The sequence below is a fragment of the Trypanosoma theileri genome (assembly GCF_002087225.1).
Source record: "Trypanosoma theileri isolate Edinburgh chromosome Unknown TM35_Tth_14_V1, whole genome shotgun sequence".
Lineage (NCBI taxonomy): Eukaryota > Euglenozoa > Kinetoplastea > Trypanosomatida > Trypanosomatidae > Trypanosoma > Trypanosoma theileri.
This window is the reverse complement of record NW_021639856.1, coordinates 178,527-195,307: the sequence shown is the minus strand read 5'-3', so window position 1 is coordinate 195,307 and position 16,781 is coordinate 178,527. Positions and strand designations below refer to the sequence as shown.

The following is a 16,781-nucleotide window of genomic DNA, read 5'->3' as shown; positions in this document are numbered from 1 at the left end:
ATAATGGAGATCAGGAACCGGCTGAGTATCCAAAGGAGGAATCGGAAAGCCAAGCCGCTCCTGTTGCAGAGGAGAATGTGAGCCAAGGACAACAACAAACGGAAGAGCAGGATTTTCCTGAGGAAGTTACCGTTGAAACTGAGCGGGATCCAGAAGAATATGTACAAGAAGAGAAGGATCGTGTTTATGCCGCAGAGGAAAAAGTGCATCATGATGAGCCTCAACCGGCAGAAGGAGGTGCTGATAAGGATGTGGGAGAGTACGTTGAGGAAGAAACGGTTCCACCTACCGTAGGTGAAGGAGAGCAGGAACAGGGGCAGGATAAATCCGGGCAAGCCGAAGAGGATAATGTTGACAAGGGAAGATCTGTAGATCGTGAAGAGGATCAACGGGATGTAAGGCGTGTTGAAACTGCTGATCAAGGTTCTCCTGAAGATGAGGTACTTCCGCCTCACACCCAAGAGGTTAATTGTCTATTTAAACCGAGGAAACATCCGTTCACTCAACCTTCTCGTTGGGATCCCATTGAATATGATGTCAATGAGGATACTGATGACGAGTTCGAGATGGCAACAGCAATGCAACCAGTTTATGAGAAAGAGGAAGGGGCTGTTGAAAAACCAGCATTTAAGAATGGTGAACCAGACTATGAAGGTGATTATCTTTCATGCTTTGATGAACCTAACTTACTTTACCGTATTTTGAACCGTGAAGAAAAAACATGGGCATTCTACAATGATACTCGCAACTATGAAATGCATGTGCAGTTTACATTTGGAAAACACTCCAAGTTAGAGCCACTTGAAAATACAGGAATGCATACCAAAGCTAATGGTGAACATGTGGCTGAGGTTGTTGTTTACCCTGGTGAAACAGAGATGTTTGTAAAGGGTAATGTAAATGGTTTTACAAGCAAGCTTCGGGCTCTCCCATTATCTGAAGAGTACTATCTTCGTCGTCAAGAACTTGCTGATGAAACAATTCAACAAGAAATTGCACAAATTAAAGGATTTGTTGGTGACGTGACTAATTCTGAAGAAGTTTTAAGAACTTGCGTTGAAAACGGTATTCCTTTTGTGGATCTTGAATTTCCCCCTTGTCAAGCTTCACTAGATACTGGAGCAAAGAAACCCTTCAAGCATCTCCCTTGGGCTCGTCCTTCTTCATACTTGCCTGATAATATGATTGATCAGGTTCGTCTTTTCAGAGGTCCTATTCGACCTGCTGAAGTGGATCAAGGAGAATTGGGTGATAACTGGTTGCTATGCTCTGTCGCTGCAGTGTCAGAAAATCCTAAAAGTATTGTTAACATGTTCCGTCACCCAACTGATCCTGAAATGGGAAAGAGGGAACGTGCGGTTGGTGGATACCGTGTAACTTTTAACAAAAATGGAGTATGGCGCAGTGTAATTGTTGACAATTATCTTCCTATTGCTGGTGGTAAACCTAAATATGCAAAGAGCAAAAATGACCTCGCTGAGGTTTGGCCTTCTATTATGCAAAAAGCATTTGCTAAATTACATGGAAGTTACGCAAGTATTTGCTCAGGTGATCCTCTTCACGCTCTTCAAGATATTACAGGACGTCCTTGCTGTCGCTTTGATGAAGCCTTTTCTGATGCTTCCCGTTCTGGCAAAGATGATCTCTTCCAAGATTGGATAAAATATCTCAAGTCTCACTACTTGATAATTGTGAGTACACCAGGTAAAGATCCCAGAGATGGTACGTCAAATGATCCTAAATTGGTTAATCAATACAAAAGTGTTGGACTCCTCACTGGTCATGCATATACTATCCTTGATGCGAAATTCTTCCCCGAGTATGAATTGCGTTTGGTGAAGGTTCGTAACGCATGGGGTCGTCATACTGAATGGAATGGTGATTGGTGTGATGATGATGAAAAATGGGAGCAGTACCCTGATGTGGCTGAGGCCTGCTCTTTTCAAAAAGCCAACGATGGTACTTTTTGGATGACATGGGAGACTTGTCTTTATTATTTTAATGGAGGAGGTGTATCCTTTTTCCAGCCTTCCGTTAATGATTACCGTGTACCTTCGAAATTTGTGGATTGCGTACCATCTTGTGTACTTGAAGTCAGTGTTGAAGAACCAACATGGATGTGTTTTACAATTTCCCAACAGGATAAACGTGGTCGCGCTGATGTGAGTGAATATCAACCTGTTATGATAAGTGTTGCACATCCAGTTGAAGATGAATTGTACAAGGTGGTGGAGAACAGTTCAGCTGATGCTTCTCATCCACTCACTGATAAATGGACCTTCTTCCAAGCACGTGATGTGAGTTTGATGCACAAATTCCTCCCAGATCATTCACCCTACCTTTTAATTCCTCGTCTTATGCCTATGGAAGGACAGGCTGGGGAAGTATCCTATACATTGGGTTTTTCATGCAATAAAGTTCTTGGTCAGGAAGGTGTCACAGTTAACTTCAAGAAATTGGATAAGGATAATCGTGTGTTCCAAAACTTCCCCAAGTTTGATCCTGAGGTAACTCCAGTCGAAGTGGAGTACCAAGCAAAGATGGCCAATGATGGATACCCCAAGACTAAGGAAGGGTCATCAGTGCAGTAAGTTATACGGAAGATTTCCTGCCACTGATACAGAAACCAGAACTATCACTACTAGAACAACAACTACTACTATTGTTATTACCATTATTGTTATTATTATTGCTGACCCAAACGCTAAGTAAGTAGTTCTCATCGTCTTCGAACCACAGGGTTCGAAATGAACTGGTTGCATCGAATATGCACATTCTTTTTCTTTGCAACACGTACGAAAAAAAAGAAAAATGTATCCGTGAAACGTAAAAAAAAAATGCAAAAGAACAAAATGTAAAAAAAAAGGGTCGATAAGAACCGCGAAAAAAAGAAAAAAAAAGAATAAACTTGTGTAGGAATGCATAAAAACAACTCAAGCACGAGAAAAAAAAAACAAAAACATCTGAATACTAAAGAGAAAACGAGAACCAACCTGTTCGCTAACCGCGATGTGTTTTTACGTTAATAAAAGAGGGATCTACTTTTTCCGTTTTTTTTTTTCGGGGAAGAGATATCAAGAAAAAAAAATGATTAGAACAAGAAAAAAGAAAAAAAAAAATTAAAAAGTACTCTTTTTCGAACCTTTATAGTGCTCTCACTGCCTTTTTCGTGTTTGGTTGATCCTTTTTTCCTTTGTTTTTTTTATATATTTAGATGAAGAGTGCTCATCTGATATTTTTGTATTAACGAAGAAAACAAAAGAAAAAAAAAGGGGTTGGTGGGTGGTAAAAAGAAAAAAAAAATGGTTTGTGCGACATACACCGAATATGAAAAAACTCCTGAAAAAACCGTTATATTTATGTGAGGGCAAAAATAATTTGGTGACATTGTTTCCCCTTTGCTTTTTTATTATTATTCCGTGATTCTTCCTTATTGATTTATGCGTTTGTTCCTTTAATGCGGTTGACTAGATACGTGTACATACATATGTACATATGCTATAGTGCAATTTTCGCAGTCTGTGTTTTCAAGGGTGGACAAAGGAAAGGTATTTAAAGGGACACGGTAAAAGACAGGGGTTACATATTTATTTTTCTGGACTATGTGAAGGTATCATAGAAATGTAGTAAAGGCTGGCCTGTTAGTTTAAACAACAGCAGAGTATCATGCCTTTTCTCGTTTTAGCGGTTTATCATCATAGTTAACCCCTTTTTGATTCTGTGTTTTTGTTTTTTTGTTTTGTTTTGTTTTTACTTTTTTTTTTTTTTTTTTTTTNTTTTTTTTTTTTTTTTTTATCTGTTCTTGCCTTGCGTGTTTTCTCGTCGGCAGTCCGTATCTTTTCCTATACTCTGCAAAATATTTTTTTTTTTATGAAGAGAGATGAAAGGAAGGTGAAACTGAATGACCTCTACGCGAGAAAGTAAAAATATCTAAATATGTGTTGTAGAAGATTTTCTTTTCTTTCCTTTTTTCCTTTCCGGTGAGTATCCTATGGGTTCTCTGTTGTTTTCTCATCTATTGCATATATATTTTTTTTCCTTTTTTCTTTTCCTTTTCTTACATAAAAGAGTAGTAAAGTTGTCCCACGTTTTCTCGACAAGATTATTCAGATCAAAAAGAAATATTACGGGAATTAAAGAGTTCACCCCTCAATTTTTCTTTCTGAAGCAGACTCACACAGTTACGTAATCGGAAAGACCTATTAGGAAATAAAGACTGTGCATATATCAATAAAAACTAAAAAAGAAAGAAAAAAAAAACGAGAAAAAACCCCAGTCCTAAAAAAGTATCGGTAAAAGTGCAATTGAGTTTTTAAGATATCATGTCTTTTTATGGAGCAAGGGAATCTGGAATGAGCACCAATAGCATTTTTGGTGCTGTGGATGAGTTTGATGAGGGGACCGTAACTGACCGTAACTATACAGATTACTGTTATGGACGTCCTGCATACGAAGGAACTGCGACTGCATGCTTTGACGAGGGTCTACTGTTTCGTATTGTAGAAGAAGGAAGGACAACACGATGGTCATTCTACAACGATACACCAAATTGTCAAATGCGTGTGGAGGTAACATTTGATGATGAGTCAAATATTAAGGCTCTTCAAAATACTTCAATGAGAAAAAATTCTGATGGCTCCTATACCTGTAGTGTGATAGTATATCCACTTGAAACTGAACTTTTTATCGAAGGTGAACCTGGGGGTTACACAAGTAATATCAAGGCAGAAGAACTCTCAGATAATTATCTGGAAGATCTGGTTGTGGAAAATAAGGGTACAATTGAAAAGGAAACTTACGACATCTACAATTTGGTAGGTTCTGATGTGGCCACTGACGAGACTTTAAGAGCATGTGTTGCCAAAAGGATAAAATTTGTGGATTTTGCTTTTCCACCAGAGCAGGAGTCACTTCAAATTGGATCTTTAATAGAATTAAAGATGATTCCATGGTTACGACCTTGTATGTATTTATCAGATGAAAATGCAAAACAAGCTCGTTTGTTTCGTAATGGTGTTCATCCAAATAATATTGATGAAGGAGATCTGGGAGATTCCTGGTTCGTTGGCGCAGTGGCATGTGTTGCAGAATTCCCAGACAAGGTACGTGATTTATTTCGTCATCCTCTCAGTTTGGATGAAGGAAAAAAAGAACGTGAAGTTGGTGCCTATCGTGTTACATTTAACAAAAATGGTTGGTGGACAAATGTTATTGTGGATGATTATTTACCTTGTGCAGGTGGACGTCCTAAATTTGCACGTAGCAAAGGAGATCCTTTGGAGTTGTGGGTTTCAATACTTGAAAAGGCTTATGCAAAGATACATGGAGGTTATGGTTTTATTATTGCTGGTGATCCCTTACACGCACTTCAAGATTTAACTGGTTACCCTTGTTCATCTTTTAATAATGCTTTTATTGAAGCTTCCACAAATGGAGGTATGGAATTGTTCGGTCACTTATTGCAATACAACAGCTTTGGTTACCAAGCTGTAATGACTACCCCTACAAGAGAACTTTTAATGAGACGTCCGAATGGATTATCTGAAGAATTCTATGAACGTGTTGGACTTTACCTTGGTCATGTTTATGCTGTGTTAAAAATAATGTATTTCCCACAATATGACCTTCGAATGTTACACGTCCGTAATCCTTGGGTTCGTGAACATGGTCCTCGTTGGCAAGGCCTTTGGAAGAGAGGTGATAGCAAATGGAAACAGTACAGAGATGTTGCTAACGCTTGTAACTATAATGAAGAAGAAGATGGTTCCTTTTTCCTTGAGTGGGGTGAGGCTATTAATCTTTTCACTGGCTGTGGTGTTTGTTTCATTCAAGATCCCATGTATGATTTCCGTATTCGTGGTTGTTTTATGCAAAGTGTACCCACTACTTGTCTGGAAATTACAGTGGGGGTACCTGTTATCATGTGTGTGATGCTTTCCCAGGATGACCGTCGGGGAACAGATAAGGCGGAGTACTCACCTATCATGATTAGCATTGCCCACGGCTGCGGAGCCCTTTCCCCTATGCGGGTCGATCTCAACAGCGGCTTCGACACAGACCACCCGACACAAGAATACACCTTCTTTGAAACCCGAGAGACAAGCCTGTTCTATGAATTCCTTCCAGAGAACTCCCCATACCTTGTCGTTCCACGCACGATGAGTTCATACGCAGAACTCCCCTATGTTCTTGGTTTACGTTCTCCAATCGCAGTGGGAACACCTAACACTCACGTACATGTCGGCTTCCGTGCCCTCGCACCAGGATCTCCATTGTTTGATAATATCAGAACTTTTGATGCCATCACTGTACCATGCCAGACGGAATTTCAGGCACTCGCACCTGAGCAATTCTTCCCAGACATCTACGCCGGAACCATCATACAAGTGGATGATTCGTAAGAATAAGCAGATATTTGTTTCTAAGAAAGTCTAACTAGGTATATATAAATATATCTATTGTGTATGTATGTATATCTCATTCTCACTCTTATCTACACACACACACCCAGAGAGAGAGAGAGAGAGAGAGAGATAGCGAAAGAGACATGCTGACATTGGGAAAAGGGAATAGGGAAATTAAATAGGTAGAAAATCTTTAAAGGGGACACCCTTATAATGTGAATAATAAGTGCCTCACTGCTTTTTATTTTGTTTTGTTTTTGTCATTGTTATTTATTTATTTATTATTATTTTTTTTTTTTTTGCTGCTGGGATTTTCAATTCCAGTGATTGTCAGTAAAGTAGTTATTTCATGTGATAAGGGAAAAAAGAATTAGTGAGATTCAGAGAAAAAGAAAAAGAAAGTGAGGGTTGCATCTTCCAATGTCATAATTGTAGAAATGCAAAATATAATTAAAGAGACCAGTACAAGTGTGATGTCGCACAAATTCACCAGAGAATGTACCCACAATCTAGATTGGAAAGGTACACGAAGAAATAGTAATAATAATAAATAAAAAACAACGACAACAGCAGCGCTGCTAATAATAATAAAGTGTATGTTAGAATGTTTTTTTATTTATTTCTTTATTGCATTCTAATGTTTCCGTTGTTTTTATTTTTATTTTTTTATTCCTTTTTATTGTGCGATGATCTTCATAATTTTCATGGTTCTCTTGATTTTATGTTCTTTTTCGCCTTTCACCTTTTTTATTTCCCTTTTGCCGTTCCTTTGTTTTTGGGGTTTCTTTCTGGAGGCTTCTTTTTTCCTTTCCTTTTTTGTTGTCATCATAGTCCAGTTATTGTTTCGCGTATGGATATTGAGTGAGGTAAGCTGTTTTGGGTTGACTCGATTATGGGTCAAAAAAGTAAAAAAAAAAAGAAAAGAATGATAGTTACTGATGACGTAAAAGAGCAGCAAAAACAAAAAAAAAAAAAAAGCAAATAAATGCATGTGCTACAAGCGTATTTATTTATTTATTTTATTTTTACTATGATTATGATTATTATTTTTATTACCATATTATATTATTTGGTGTATCTATTTTTGGTGAAAATATGTGATTATGCTCACCAATCTCATTATAGGACCCTGTTGGTTGTTCTTTTTTTATTCCTGCAGTAGGGGGCATGGGCATGGGCATGATCCAATAAATAAACCAATTATTACAAGCAAACAAGGGATACACAAATTGCTTCTTACCAGTCACTTTTCTTTTTTTTTTTTTTTCTTCGCCTTAATCTAATACTCCATACGTTTTTTTTTTTTTTTTCTTTTCTCATGGTTAATGTCAAAATTAAAAACAAAAAGAAACGAAGAAGAGAGTTGTTGATGAACTGCTTCAATCGATTGCTGTGGTCTTCTGTTTCTCTTCATTCGTCCTATTTATCTCTTTTTAACTGCTTGGTAGAGTCCGTGATACTGGTTAAGAATTGCCCATTTTTTTTTTTCTTTTTTTAAGTGGGGGTCACTAATCTTATTGGTTGGATTTTCTTATAATGTATCCATCGTAACATACACTTGTTATTTGCCTCCTTCTCTCTTTTTTTTTCTCTTTTCTTTTCTTTTTTTTCTCTTTTTACTATTCTTTACTATTCTTTTTAAAGATAGTGACATCGCAAGAGGGTGTATTACGTATTGAAACGCAGTCAGTAGAACTGTGGTTGTTAGATCAATCTATCACAAGCCGTAAGACTTAAGAAGAAGAGTAAAGGAAAGAAAAAGAAAAAAAAAAGAAAGAAAAGGAAGTTACAAAGTATAGAAATAAGAAATACTACAATACAGGGATAACGTAAGATGTCAGCGAAGGTTGATACAAATTGTTTTGATGAGTTTAATGAGGCTAACGTTCAGCCGCTTCCTGAGGTCCAAAAAAAATCAAATGGACCTTGGCGTGGATGTGGTCCTACCTATGAAGGCGAGGTAACCCCTTGCTTTGATGGAGGTCATTTATTTCGCGTTATTAACCAGGAAGAAAAGAAGTGGGCTCTCTATAATGACACCACTACATTTGAAATGAATGTTACCTTTACCTTTGGAAAGGATTCTAAATTAACTGCACTTGATAACACCAAAATTAAACCCAATCAAGATGGAGAGTTTGTGGCCACCACGGTGGTTTGTCCACTTGAAACAACCATGTTTGTATCTGGAACATGGAATGGCTATAAGAGTCGTTTTGAAGGTAAACCTCTTTCAAGAGAATACTTGGAAAAAGTTTCATCAGCTAATGTGGAATCTGTTAAAAAGGCTATAAATGAAGTTTCACAAGTATGTGCATCTCAGGACCCAGAAGAAGTGTTGAAAGAGTGTATTGCACGTAATGTTCCTTTTGTTGATCCTTCATTTCCACCTACAGACAAATCTCTGGATGCTGGCAAAGGAGTTATGATATCATTACCATGGCTTAGACCATCAGAATACCTTCCAAAAGAGCTTGTGGATTATGTGGCATTATTTCGAAATCCTATTACCCCATCATCATTGGAACAAGGAGAATTAAGTGATTCTTGGGTAATGAGTGCTACATCTATATTGGCAGAGAAACCAGATCAAGTTAAAAATATTTTTCGACACCCTACAGATTCTAAACAGACCACCAAAGAATCCTCTGTAGGAGCTTATCGGGCCCTTATTAACAGAGATGGTATGTGGAAATCTTATGTGGTGGATGATTTTTTACCTGTTGTTGCTGGTAAACCACGTTTTGCACGCAGTAGAACTGATCCATGTGAATTATGGGTTTCAATATTGGAAAAAGCCTACGCTAAACGTAATGGAGGTTTTGTTAATATTGCTAGTGGTGATCCCCTTCTTGCCCTTCGGGATTTAACAGGGTGGCCAACTTCTCGTCTTGATGCCGCATTCTCTGAAGCAAAAAGTAATCCTGACAAGAGTAATGAATTTTTTACACGTCTTCTTATGTTATGTAATGCAGGGCATACCATTTTGTTTAGTACTTCTGGAGCAAATGATGAAAAGACGCGAATGAACATGTATAAGGAAGCTGGTATAACTATTGGATATGCATTACCTGTACTTAATTTGCAGTATGTAAACGGATTTGGATTATTCCGATTTCGTAATCCATGGAGTAATGGAGTACAGTGGAAAGGTAACTGGAGTCCATCATCCCATTTATGGGAGGCAAACCCAGATGTGGCTGCAGAGTGTACTAATCGTGATGGTTCTGAAGATTCTCTATGGATGGATTGGGCAGATGTGAAGGAATATTTTGTTGGATGTGGTGTACTTTTTAATTATCCTTCATCTTTTGATTATCGAATACCTGGAAGCTTTACTAGAGTAGTGCCTAATGTGTGTCTAGAGATATCTGTAACCTCTCCAGTGGTACTCGCCTTGATTCTCTCTCAACCCGATCATCGAGGCACAGATAAGGAGTCAAAAGAATATGATCCCATTTTATTAAATCTGGCCTGCAGTGAAGATGGTGGTCATCAATTTAATGTTGTGGCCAACACCTCTGCAGATGCAGAAGTTCCAAGTAGCGATTATGTCTTTTTACATGGTCGTGATGTAAGCATGATTTATGAATTTACGCCAGAGCAATCTCCTTATTTGGTGGTCCCTCGACGTATGAACGTTGCGGAGAGTGGAGGGGTGACCTTACCGTTTACATTGGGTGTACTTTCACCCGTGGCCGTAACCGAAGGTGGACCTGTGAGGGTTTCGTTTAAGTCTCTACCAGAAGATACGGATGTTTTTGAAAATTATCCTCAATTCGCAGTTAAATCGGAACCTGTAGAGGTAACGTACCAAACCAAAGATAACAATTCACATTTGGACTACAAGACAGCAGTTGAAATCTTGTAGTGGAGAAGAATAAACAACAAGAAAAAAAAAAAGAGAAGTGGGTACCAACTTGCAGAAGTAAAAAAGAAAGGAAAAGAAAAAGCAAAAAGCTCCACAATAAGAAAAAAAAAAGAGAATACGTGCAGTATATATATATATTTCTTAGCTATCATTTGAAATATTTTCTCTTGTAGTTATCTCTGCTTTTGGTTCTTATTTCCCTTTTATGTTTCTTACGATATGTGTTATTCTGTCAAATGTAGTGATGATTCAATTAGAAATTCTATGACTCCCATTTAAAAGAAATGAAAAAAAAAAAAGAAATGGGTGGTTCTGTTTGTATTTTTTTTTTTTTTATATTCCTTCTTTTTCACAGCAGCATTGCAGGTGACACACCCCACAAACACAGAAAGGAAAAAAAACAAAAACAAAAACAAAATTAATATCATGACATTTTTTTTTTTTCTTCTTTGCTTCTAGTGAGTTGTGTACACAAAGCATGTTGTTAAATGACAAACGAATGCAATAACACTGTACAGACACACCAACACTTTAAAAAAAAAAAAGGGAGACCATATGTTGGCCCTGTACAAGAAAAAAGTAGATATATAAAAAACAAAATAATAGAAAAAAAAGAAAAAGAGAGAGAGAGAGGGTATGTGTATGTGTGTGTTTATGTATTGTTATTCGTGGCCTCATGTTATTGATACGTGTTTTTTTTTTTTTTTTATCTTTGGGTTTTAGTTTTTTCTGGTGTCTCCTTGAGTATATGTTTATTTTTTTATTTATTTATATATATTTTTTTTTTTTTGAGCAGGAATGAAATGAAGGAAGAAAAAAAAAAAAAAAATACACCATCCTAACGAAATACCATAGTCATTGTTTATGATTGTTTTGTGAATGTATTTTGGAAAGAATAAGGTTGTGAGAAGAGAATAAGAACAACCAAAGGGAATACGTGTGGTGATAGTAGAAAAAGTTTATATATATACATATGTGTATGTATATATACACTTTTTATTACCTTTTTCTTCCTGATGATCGGTGTAATCAAATATCTGGTAAAACAAAAAAAAAGAAGAGGAGGAGTATGTGAAATTCCTCTTGGGTGCTGCAAATGATTTGACTTTATCTGCTGTATGATACTTATGTTTCTTAACCATTGGGAGTTTGTGTGTGTGTGTGAAGTTGGGTTCTCAGTGTTTATTTTTATTTTATTTTTATTTTTTTTTTGTTTCTGTTCACTATTGTGAAACCCCTTCATTTTTCAAAATTTTATTCTTTTTGGTATCGCAATGTGTGATTTCTTATTACCTGAAGGGTCTCCTTGTTTTTAAAAACTGAGTGCGGTGAGGGTATATATATATATATATATATATATTATATAATATATATCTGTAGAGAATTTCAGGAATAATAAGTGAAGTGCGTCAGGAATAATAACAACAAGAGCAAAAAAAGAAAAAAAAAGGGGAAATTATTATACGGTATACAGAAGCAATGTGAAAATCGTTCTTTTTTTTATTTTTTATTTTACTATTTTCGTGAGTGGTTGGGAAAAAGCAAAACTGACAAGAGCGGTGTCACTAAAGGGTAGAGGCAAGAAGGGATGAAAAAAAAAAAAAAGAAAAAAAGGGTATCATTTCCATTTTTTTTTTTTCATTAAATCATTTTATTCTTTTCTTAACTTTTGTCGACTGTAGTGCCTGTCTTTCTTCACTATTCTTTTCTTCTTTTTTTCTTTAAGGATAAGCCATCGTGATATTCGTGGACAAAACTAATCAACCAAGGAATAATAAATACCCAACACGCAAAATACACACACACACTTAAAAAGTAAAAGAAAGAAAAGTAGTTTAGTTCAGAAAGAAAGAAATAAAGAAAAAAAAAAAGACAAAGTTTAACGCCTTTTTTTTCTTCTTTTTTTTTTTTAAACTTCTTCTCTTCTTCTAGAAAGGGATAGACTATCCTTCTTTTTCTTCTTATTTAGATAGAGTTAGCCTTCTACTAATTGAGGTACATCCTACCCATTAAAAAAGTATGGGTTGTGGACTATCTTGTGGGAAATCAGGAGGGGTGGTAACCAATTCCGCCAACCGTGAACAACAACAACAACAGAAAAACGGAGCTAAGAAGGTTGAGAAGAAAGATATTGATGAATTTGAAGAACGCACTATTCAACCATTACCAGAAAAGAGACCTGAAGATAAAATATTTAAACTCGCTGGACCAACTTTTACTGGAGAAGAAGTCATACCATGCTTTGACAATGGTCTTTTATATCGTATTGTAAAAGATGATGTCTGGGCCTTTTACAATGATACTCGTACTTATGAAATGCATGTCGGTTTTACATTTAATAAAGGTTCTACTGTTCGACCATTAGGAAATACAAAAGTAACGAACTTGGATGGTACAGAAGAATATCTTGCAGAATTGGTTGTATATCCTGGTGAAACCGTTAAATATGTAAGGGGATCCTTTACTGGTTTTAAAAGTAAAATCAATGCATTACCATTATCAGAGGAATATCTTAAAACCAAAGCTGAACAGTACGGCCAACGGATAGAAGAAGAATTGGTAAGAGTAAGGGAAATGTCTGATGACTGTACAACAGAAGATGATATTCTTGCAAAGTGTGTAAGATTAAGAATCCCATTTGTTGATACTAAATTTCCACCTTGTCAAGATTCCATTGCAAAAGGTTCTAATCGACCTATGAAGGTACTTCCTTGGGCTCGTCAAGATATGTACCTTCCAGATGGTTATGCTCCTCTTGTGCGTTTATTCCGTAATAAAATCAATGCATTAAATATTGATCAAGGAGATCTTGGGGATTGCTGGGTTACTTGCGCTATCGCTACTCTTGCAGAGAATCCATTTTTGGTACGAAGAATGTTTTCTCATCCTGTCGATCCTGAAATTACAGCCAAAGAACGTGCTGTTGGAGCACATCGTGTTACTTTTAATAAGAATGGTTGGTGGCAAAATGTTATTGTGGATAATTACCTTCCTGTTGTTGGTGGAGTGGCAAAGTATGCCAGATCCGCTAATGATCCATGTGAGATGTGGGTCTCCATGATGGAAAAAGCCTACGCTAAACTTCATGGAAGTTATGCAAATATTATCGCTGGTGATCCATTACTTGCTCTGCAAGATCTTTCAGGGTATCCAACTACCCGATATGATGAATCTTTGGCGAAAGATATTGAAGCTGAAGATACAGAGTTACTTGAGCGTTTAGAACGGTACAATCGTCAAGGATTTTTTATTGTTTTAAGTACTCCTGTTAAAACTGCTGAAGATGAGGAAAAAGAAAAACTTTACAAGGAGGCTGGTTTGTTAATGGGGTTTGGATACAGTGTAACTTCCGTTGTTCACATTCCAGAGGATAAAATTTCCCTTATGCAGATTCGCAATCCATGGGTAAAAGATGTTGAATGGAAGGGGGATTGGAATGATTCAGATCCAAAATGGGAAACCTATCCAAGGGTGGCTGCGGCGTGTGGATATCCTGCACAAGTAGAGGGATGTTTCTGGATGTCGTGGAAGGATGTTCAAAAGTATTTCAACGGATGTGGAGTTGTATTTACTCATCCTCACAGTAAAGACTATCGCATTCGTGGATCCTTTAATCAAGGCATTCCTGATGTATGTGTTCAGTTTACGGTTAAGAAAAAGACCTATATTGCGTGTACACTTTCTCAGGAAGATCACAGAGGCAAGGAGAATGCCCCAGAGGAATATCCACCAATTATGCTCACTCTCAGTAGTGGAAAAGGATCTACATCTGAGATGCAGGTGGAACAGAATAGTAACCTGGACGCGGATCATCCAACTAATCAGTTTACATTCATGCAGAGTCGTGATGTGGGGATGTTGTGTACACTCACACCGGAGAACTCCCCATATCTTCTTATCCCTCGCATGATGTCTGATAAGACTGGGGTTCCTTACGTTCTGGGTCTCTTCTGCGATGATGGTATTGGCTCTGATGTAAAGGTAGAGTTCCAGAGAATTCCAGAAGAGAGTGCGATATTTAACAATAAGGCAGACTTCTCAGGTAAGGGGAAGTCTACAGTAGCCACCTTTCAGGTGCATTGCCCTGAAGAGGGATTTCCAAAGGAGTTTAGCGGTAAAGAGATCACACAAAGTATGAGTGGAGCGAAGAAGAGTGATAATGACAGCAGTAAAAAGTCAAAGAAGAATTAAGTAACACCTCATTAGTGGAAGGGGGAGTCAGAATGTGACTAGAATGTGAGATCCAAAGGAGGAAAAAAAAAAAAAAAAAAAACAGAAAGAATAAAATGTGGTATTTTTATTTTAATCAAAGCGAGGTATTTTACTTCTTTTTTTTGGTCTATTCCCTTAGTTATTTTCTCTTCTCACGAATGGATAAGGTGAAAGGAGAAAAATAAAAAAGAGAGGAACGTTGAAAACTCTTAATAAGAATATTAACTAAAAAGCAATAGATAAAGTGTTTTTCTTTTCTTTTCTTTTCTTTTAAATATATTCCTTCAGGGTGATGTTCACATAATGTTTTTTTTTTTTTTTTTCTTGACTACCTTGTTTATATATTATGTTTCTCTGTTATTTCAACTGTTTTTTTTTCTCTAGAATTTTTTTTTTTTTGCTTTTGTTGATATTGGTGATGTTTCTATCATTACAAATCTTGCGTCACACCGTTCATGTTTTTTTTTTTTCTAATATTTCATCTCTGTTGGACTTTTTTCATGGCGGTTTTCTCACGATTTGGTCTTTTTTTTTTGTTCCTTCTTCTTCTTCTTATGAAGAGGTCTTTTTTTGTTTATATTGTTTTTCTCTTTCATCCCCCTTCTTTCGTTTCTTTCCCTCTTAACCCATTTCTACACGGTCCTCTGTGCTCTTGTGTTTCTCTCGCAATGGATAGAGAAATAAACAGAGAAATAGAGAGAAAGAGAAAGAGAGAGAGATGAGAACATCAAACACAACAATAATGACAATATCATTATTATCATCATCATCATTACAGAGAATTGAATCACTTTCTCTGCTTATTATTTTGTTTCTACTACACATGAGAGTTTCTTACTGTGAGGTTGAGGGGTGATGATGATAGTACTAGTAGTGCTTAAAGAGGAAGGCCATATATATATATATATATATTTCTCAGAGGAAAATAAAAAAGGAGATTTTCTACCTACTGAAGAAGAAAAGCAAAAGAAAAGAATGAAAGCATCACTTTTGTAAAGAAAAAAAAAAGGAAGAGAGAAGAGACAACGCGGAACCGTAGAACCGGAAAAAAAAAATAAAATTAGTAGTGATCTTTTTTTTTTTGTTCCGATAGATTCTTGTTCTATTTTTTTTTTCTTCTTTTTGTTTCTTTGTTTATATGTGTGTTTGTTTTATTCTCCTAACTTCCCAATTGGGGTTTCCTGCGTCGTTCATATTCATGATCTGTATATGATTCGACCATATAAATGTATCGAATCTAGAGAAGAAAAATAAATAAATAAATAAATGTGTTTGTGCATTTCTGTACATTCACATTATTTATCATACCCATGAGGGTTCCATTCCGTGGCAAAAGATGGACTTTCCCATAGTAGTGATAGTTGCAAGCAAAGTGGATCTCTCTCTCTGTGTAGGTGTAGGTGTTTTGATCGATGGAGATGATGATGATGACCCACCAGAAAAAGGAAAAAAAAAAAAATAAACTCTCCACCTCACCTATAAATGGCTGTAGGAGTCACAACAGCCGGATGATTGTGTTTTGTATTATTATGATTATGATTATTATTCTTAAGACTATTCATCACTTATGTGCATAGACGTCTTTGTGGTTGCCTGCATACTGAAGGGGTGGGGATTATAGAGTGAGGGATAGTCTTTGCAGGGAGAATGGAAGAAGAAAAAAAAAAAAAAGAAAATAAACAAACCTTCTGACACGAGTCTCAATAACAAAGGCAATGTGGGAATGCGGAAGATGCGTATTTTCATTGTTTTTGTTTCTCGTATTTTTTTTTTTTTTAATTTCTACTTTTCTTCCGTAGTTCTTTTTCACTTGATGTCGTTCTCTATCTATCTACCCTTCTCTTTGGTAGGTAGTGATTTGACTCTCCGATGCCATTTTTTTTTTTTTTGAGTGTCTTTTTATTATTATTGTTATTATTAACGTTCGTTAAGAGGTGCTATTGAAAGCTATAAATGCAAGAAGAGGGCAAAGACTCACTGTATTGGGAAGGGGGAAAGAAAGAAACAAAAAAAAAAGAAGAAAAGCGGGAGTAAAAGGGAAGTGTGATAATGATTCTTTTTTTTTTCTTCCTCTTAACATTGATTGATATTTGCAATGTGGTGGTGGTATAAACCTTTCTTATTTTTTGAGGACAAGAGAATAGTATATTTGCATTCATGTTTTTTTTTTTCTTCTTTTTTTTTCTCATATTTGTAGGAAACCAGGGGAGAAGAAAAAAGGAAGAGGGTTATATATATATATATATATATATATATATATATATACAGGGAGTTCCCCTACCATAAACCTTTTT

At 36.4% G+C, this 16,781-nt stretch overlaps 4 protein-coding genes across 4 annotated transcripts; all 4 read left to right on the top strand.

The window, feature by feature from the left end:
- Nucleotides 1-2: 2 nt before the first annotated feature.
- On the top strand, nucleotides 3-2,591 carry TM35_000141770 (calpain-like cysteine peptidase; the record flags this gene model as incomplete). Its single annotated transcript, XM_029025622.1, has 1 exon — nucleotides 3-2,591. A coding segment is annotated over one exon (2,589 nt), but the record flags the coding sequence as incomplete, so codon positions are not given.
- Nucleotides 2,592-4,322: 1,731 nt separating this feature from the next.
- On the top strand, nucleotides 4,323-6,401 carry TM35_000141760 (calpain-like cysteine peptidase; the record flags this gene model as incomplete). The annotated part of the gene is made up of 1 exon (XM_029025621.1): nucleotides 4,323-6,401. One exon carries the CDS (start codon nucleotides 4,323-4,325, stop codon nucleotides 6,399-6,401), a length of 2,079 nt encoding a protein of 692 aa, XP_028883031.1.
- A 1,837-nt stretch (nucleotides 6,402-8,238) lies between these two features.
- TM35_000141750 (calpain-like cysteine peptidase) lies at nucleotides 8,239-10,275 on the top strand (the record flags this gene model as incomplete). The annotated part of the gene is made up of 1 exon (XM_029025620.1): nucleotides 8,239-10,275. The coding sequence occupies one exon, from the start codon at nucleotides 8,239-8,241 to the stop codon at nucleotides 10,273-10,275; it is 2,037 nt and encodes a 678-aa protein (XP_028883030.1).
- A 2,019-nt stretch (nucleotides 10,276-12,294) lies between these two features.
- Nucleotides 12,295-14,466, top strand: TM35_000141740 (calpain cysteine peptidase; the record flags this gene model as incomplete). The annotated part of the gene is made up of 1 exon (XM_029025619.1): nucleotides 12,295-14,466. The coding sequence occupies one exon, from the start codon at nucleotides 12,295-12,297 to the stop codon at nucleotides 14,464-14,466; it is 2,172 nt and encodes a 723-aa protein (XP_028883029.1).
- Nucleotides 14,467-16,781: the final 2,315 nt, after the last annotated feature.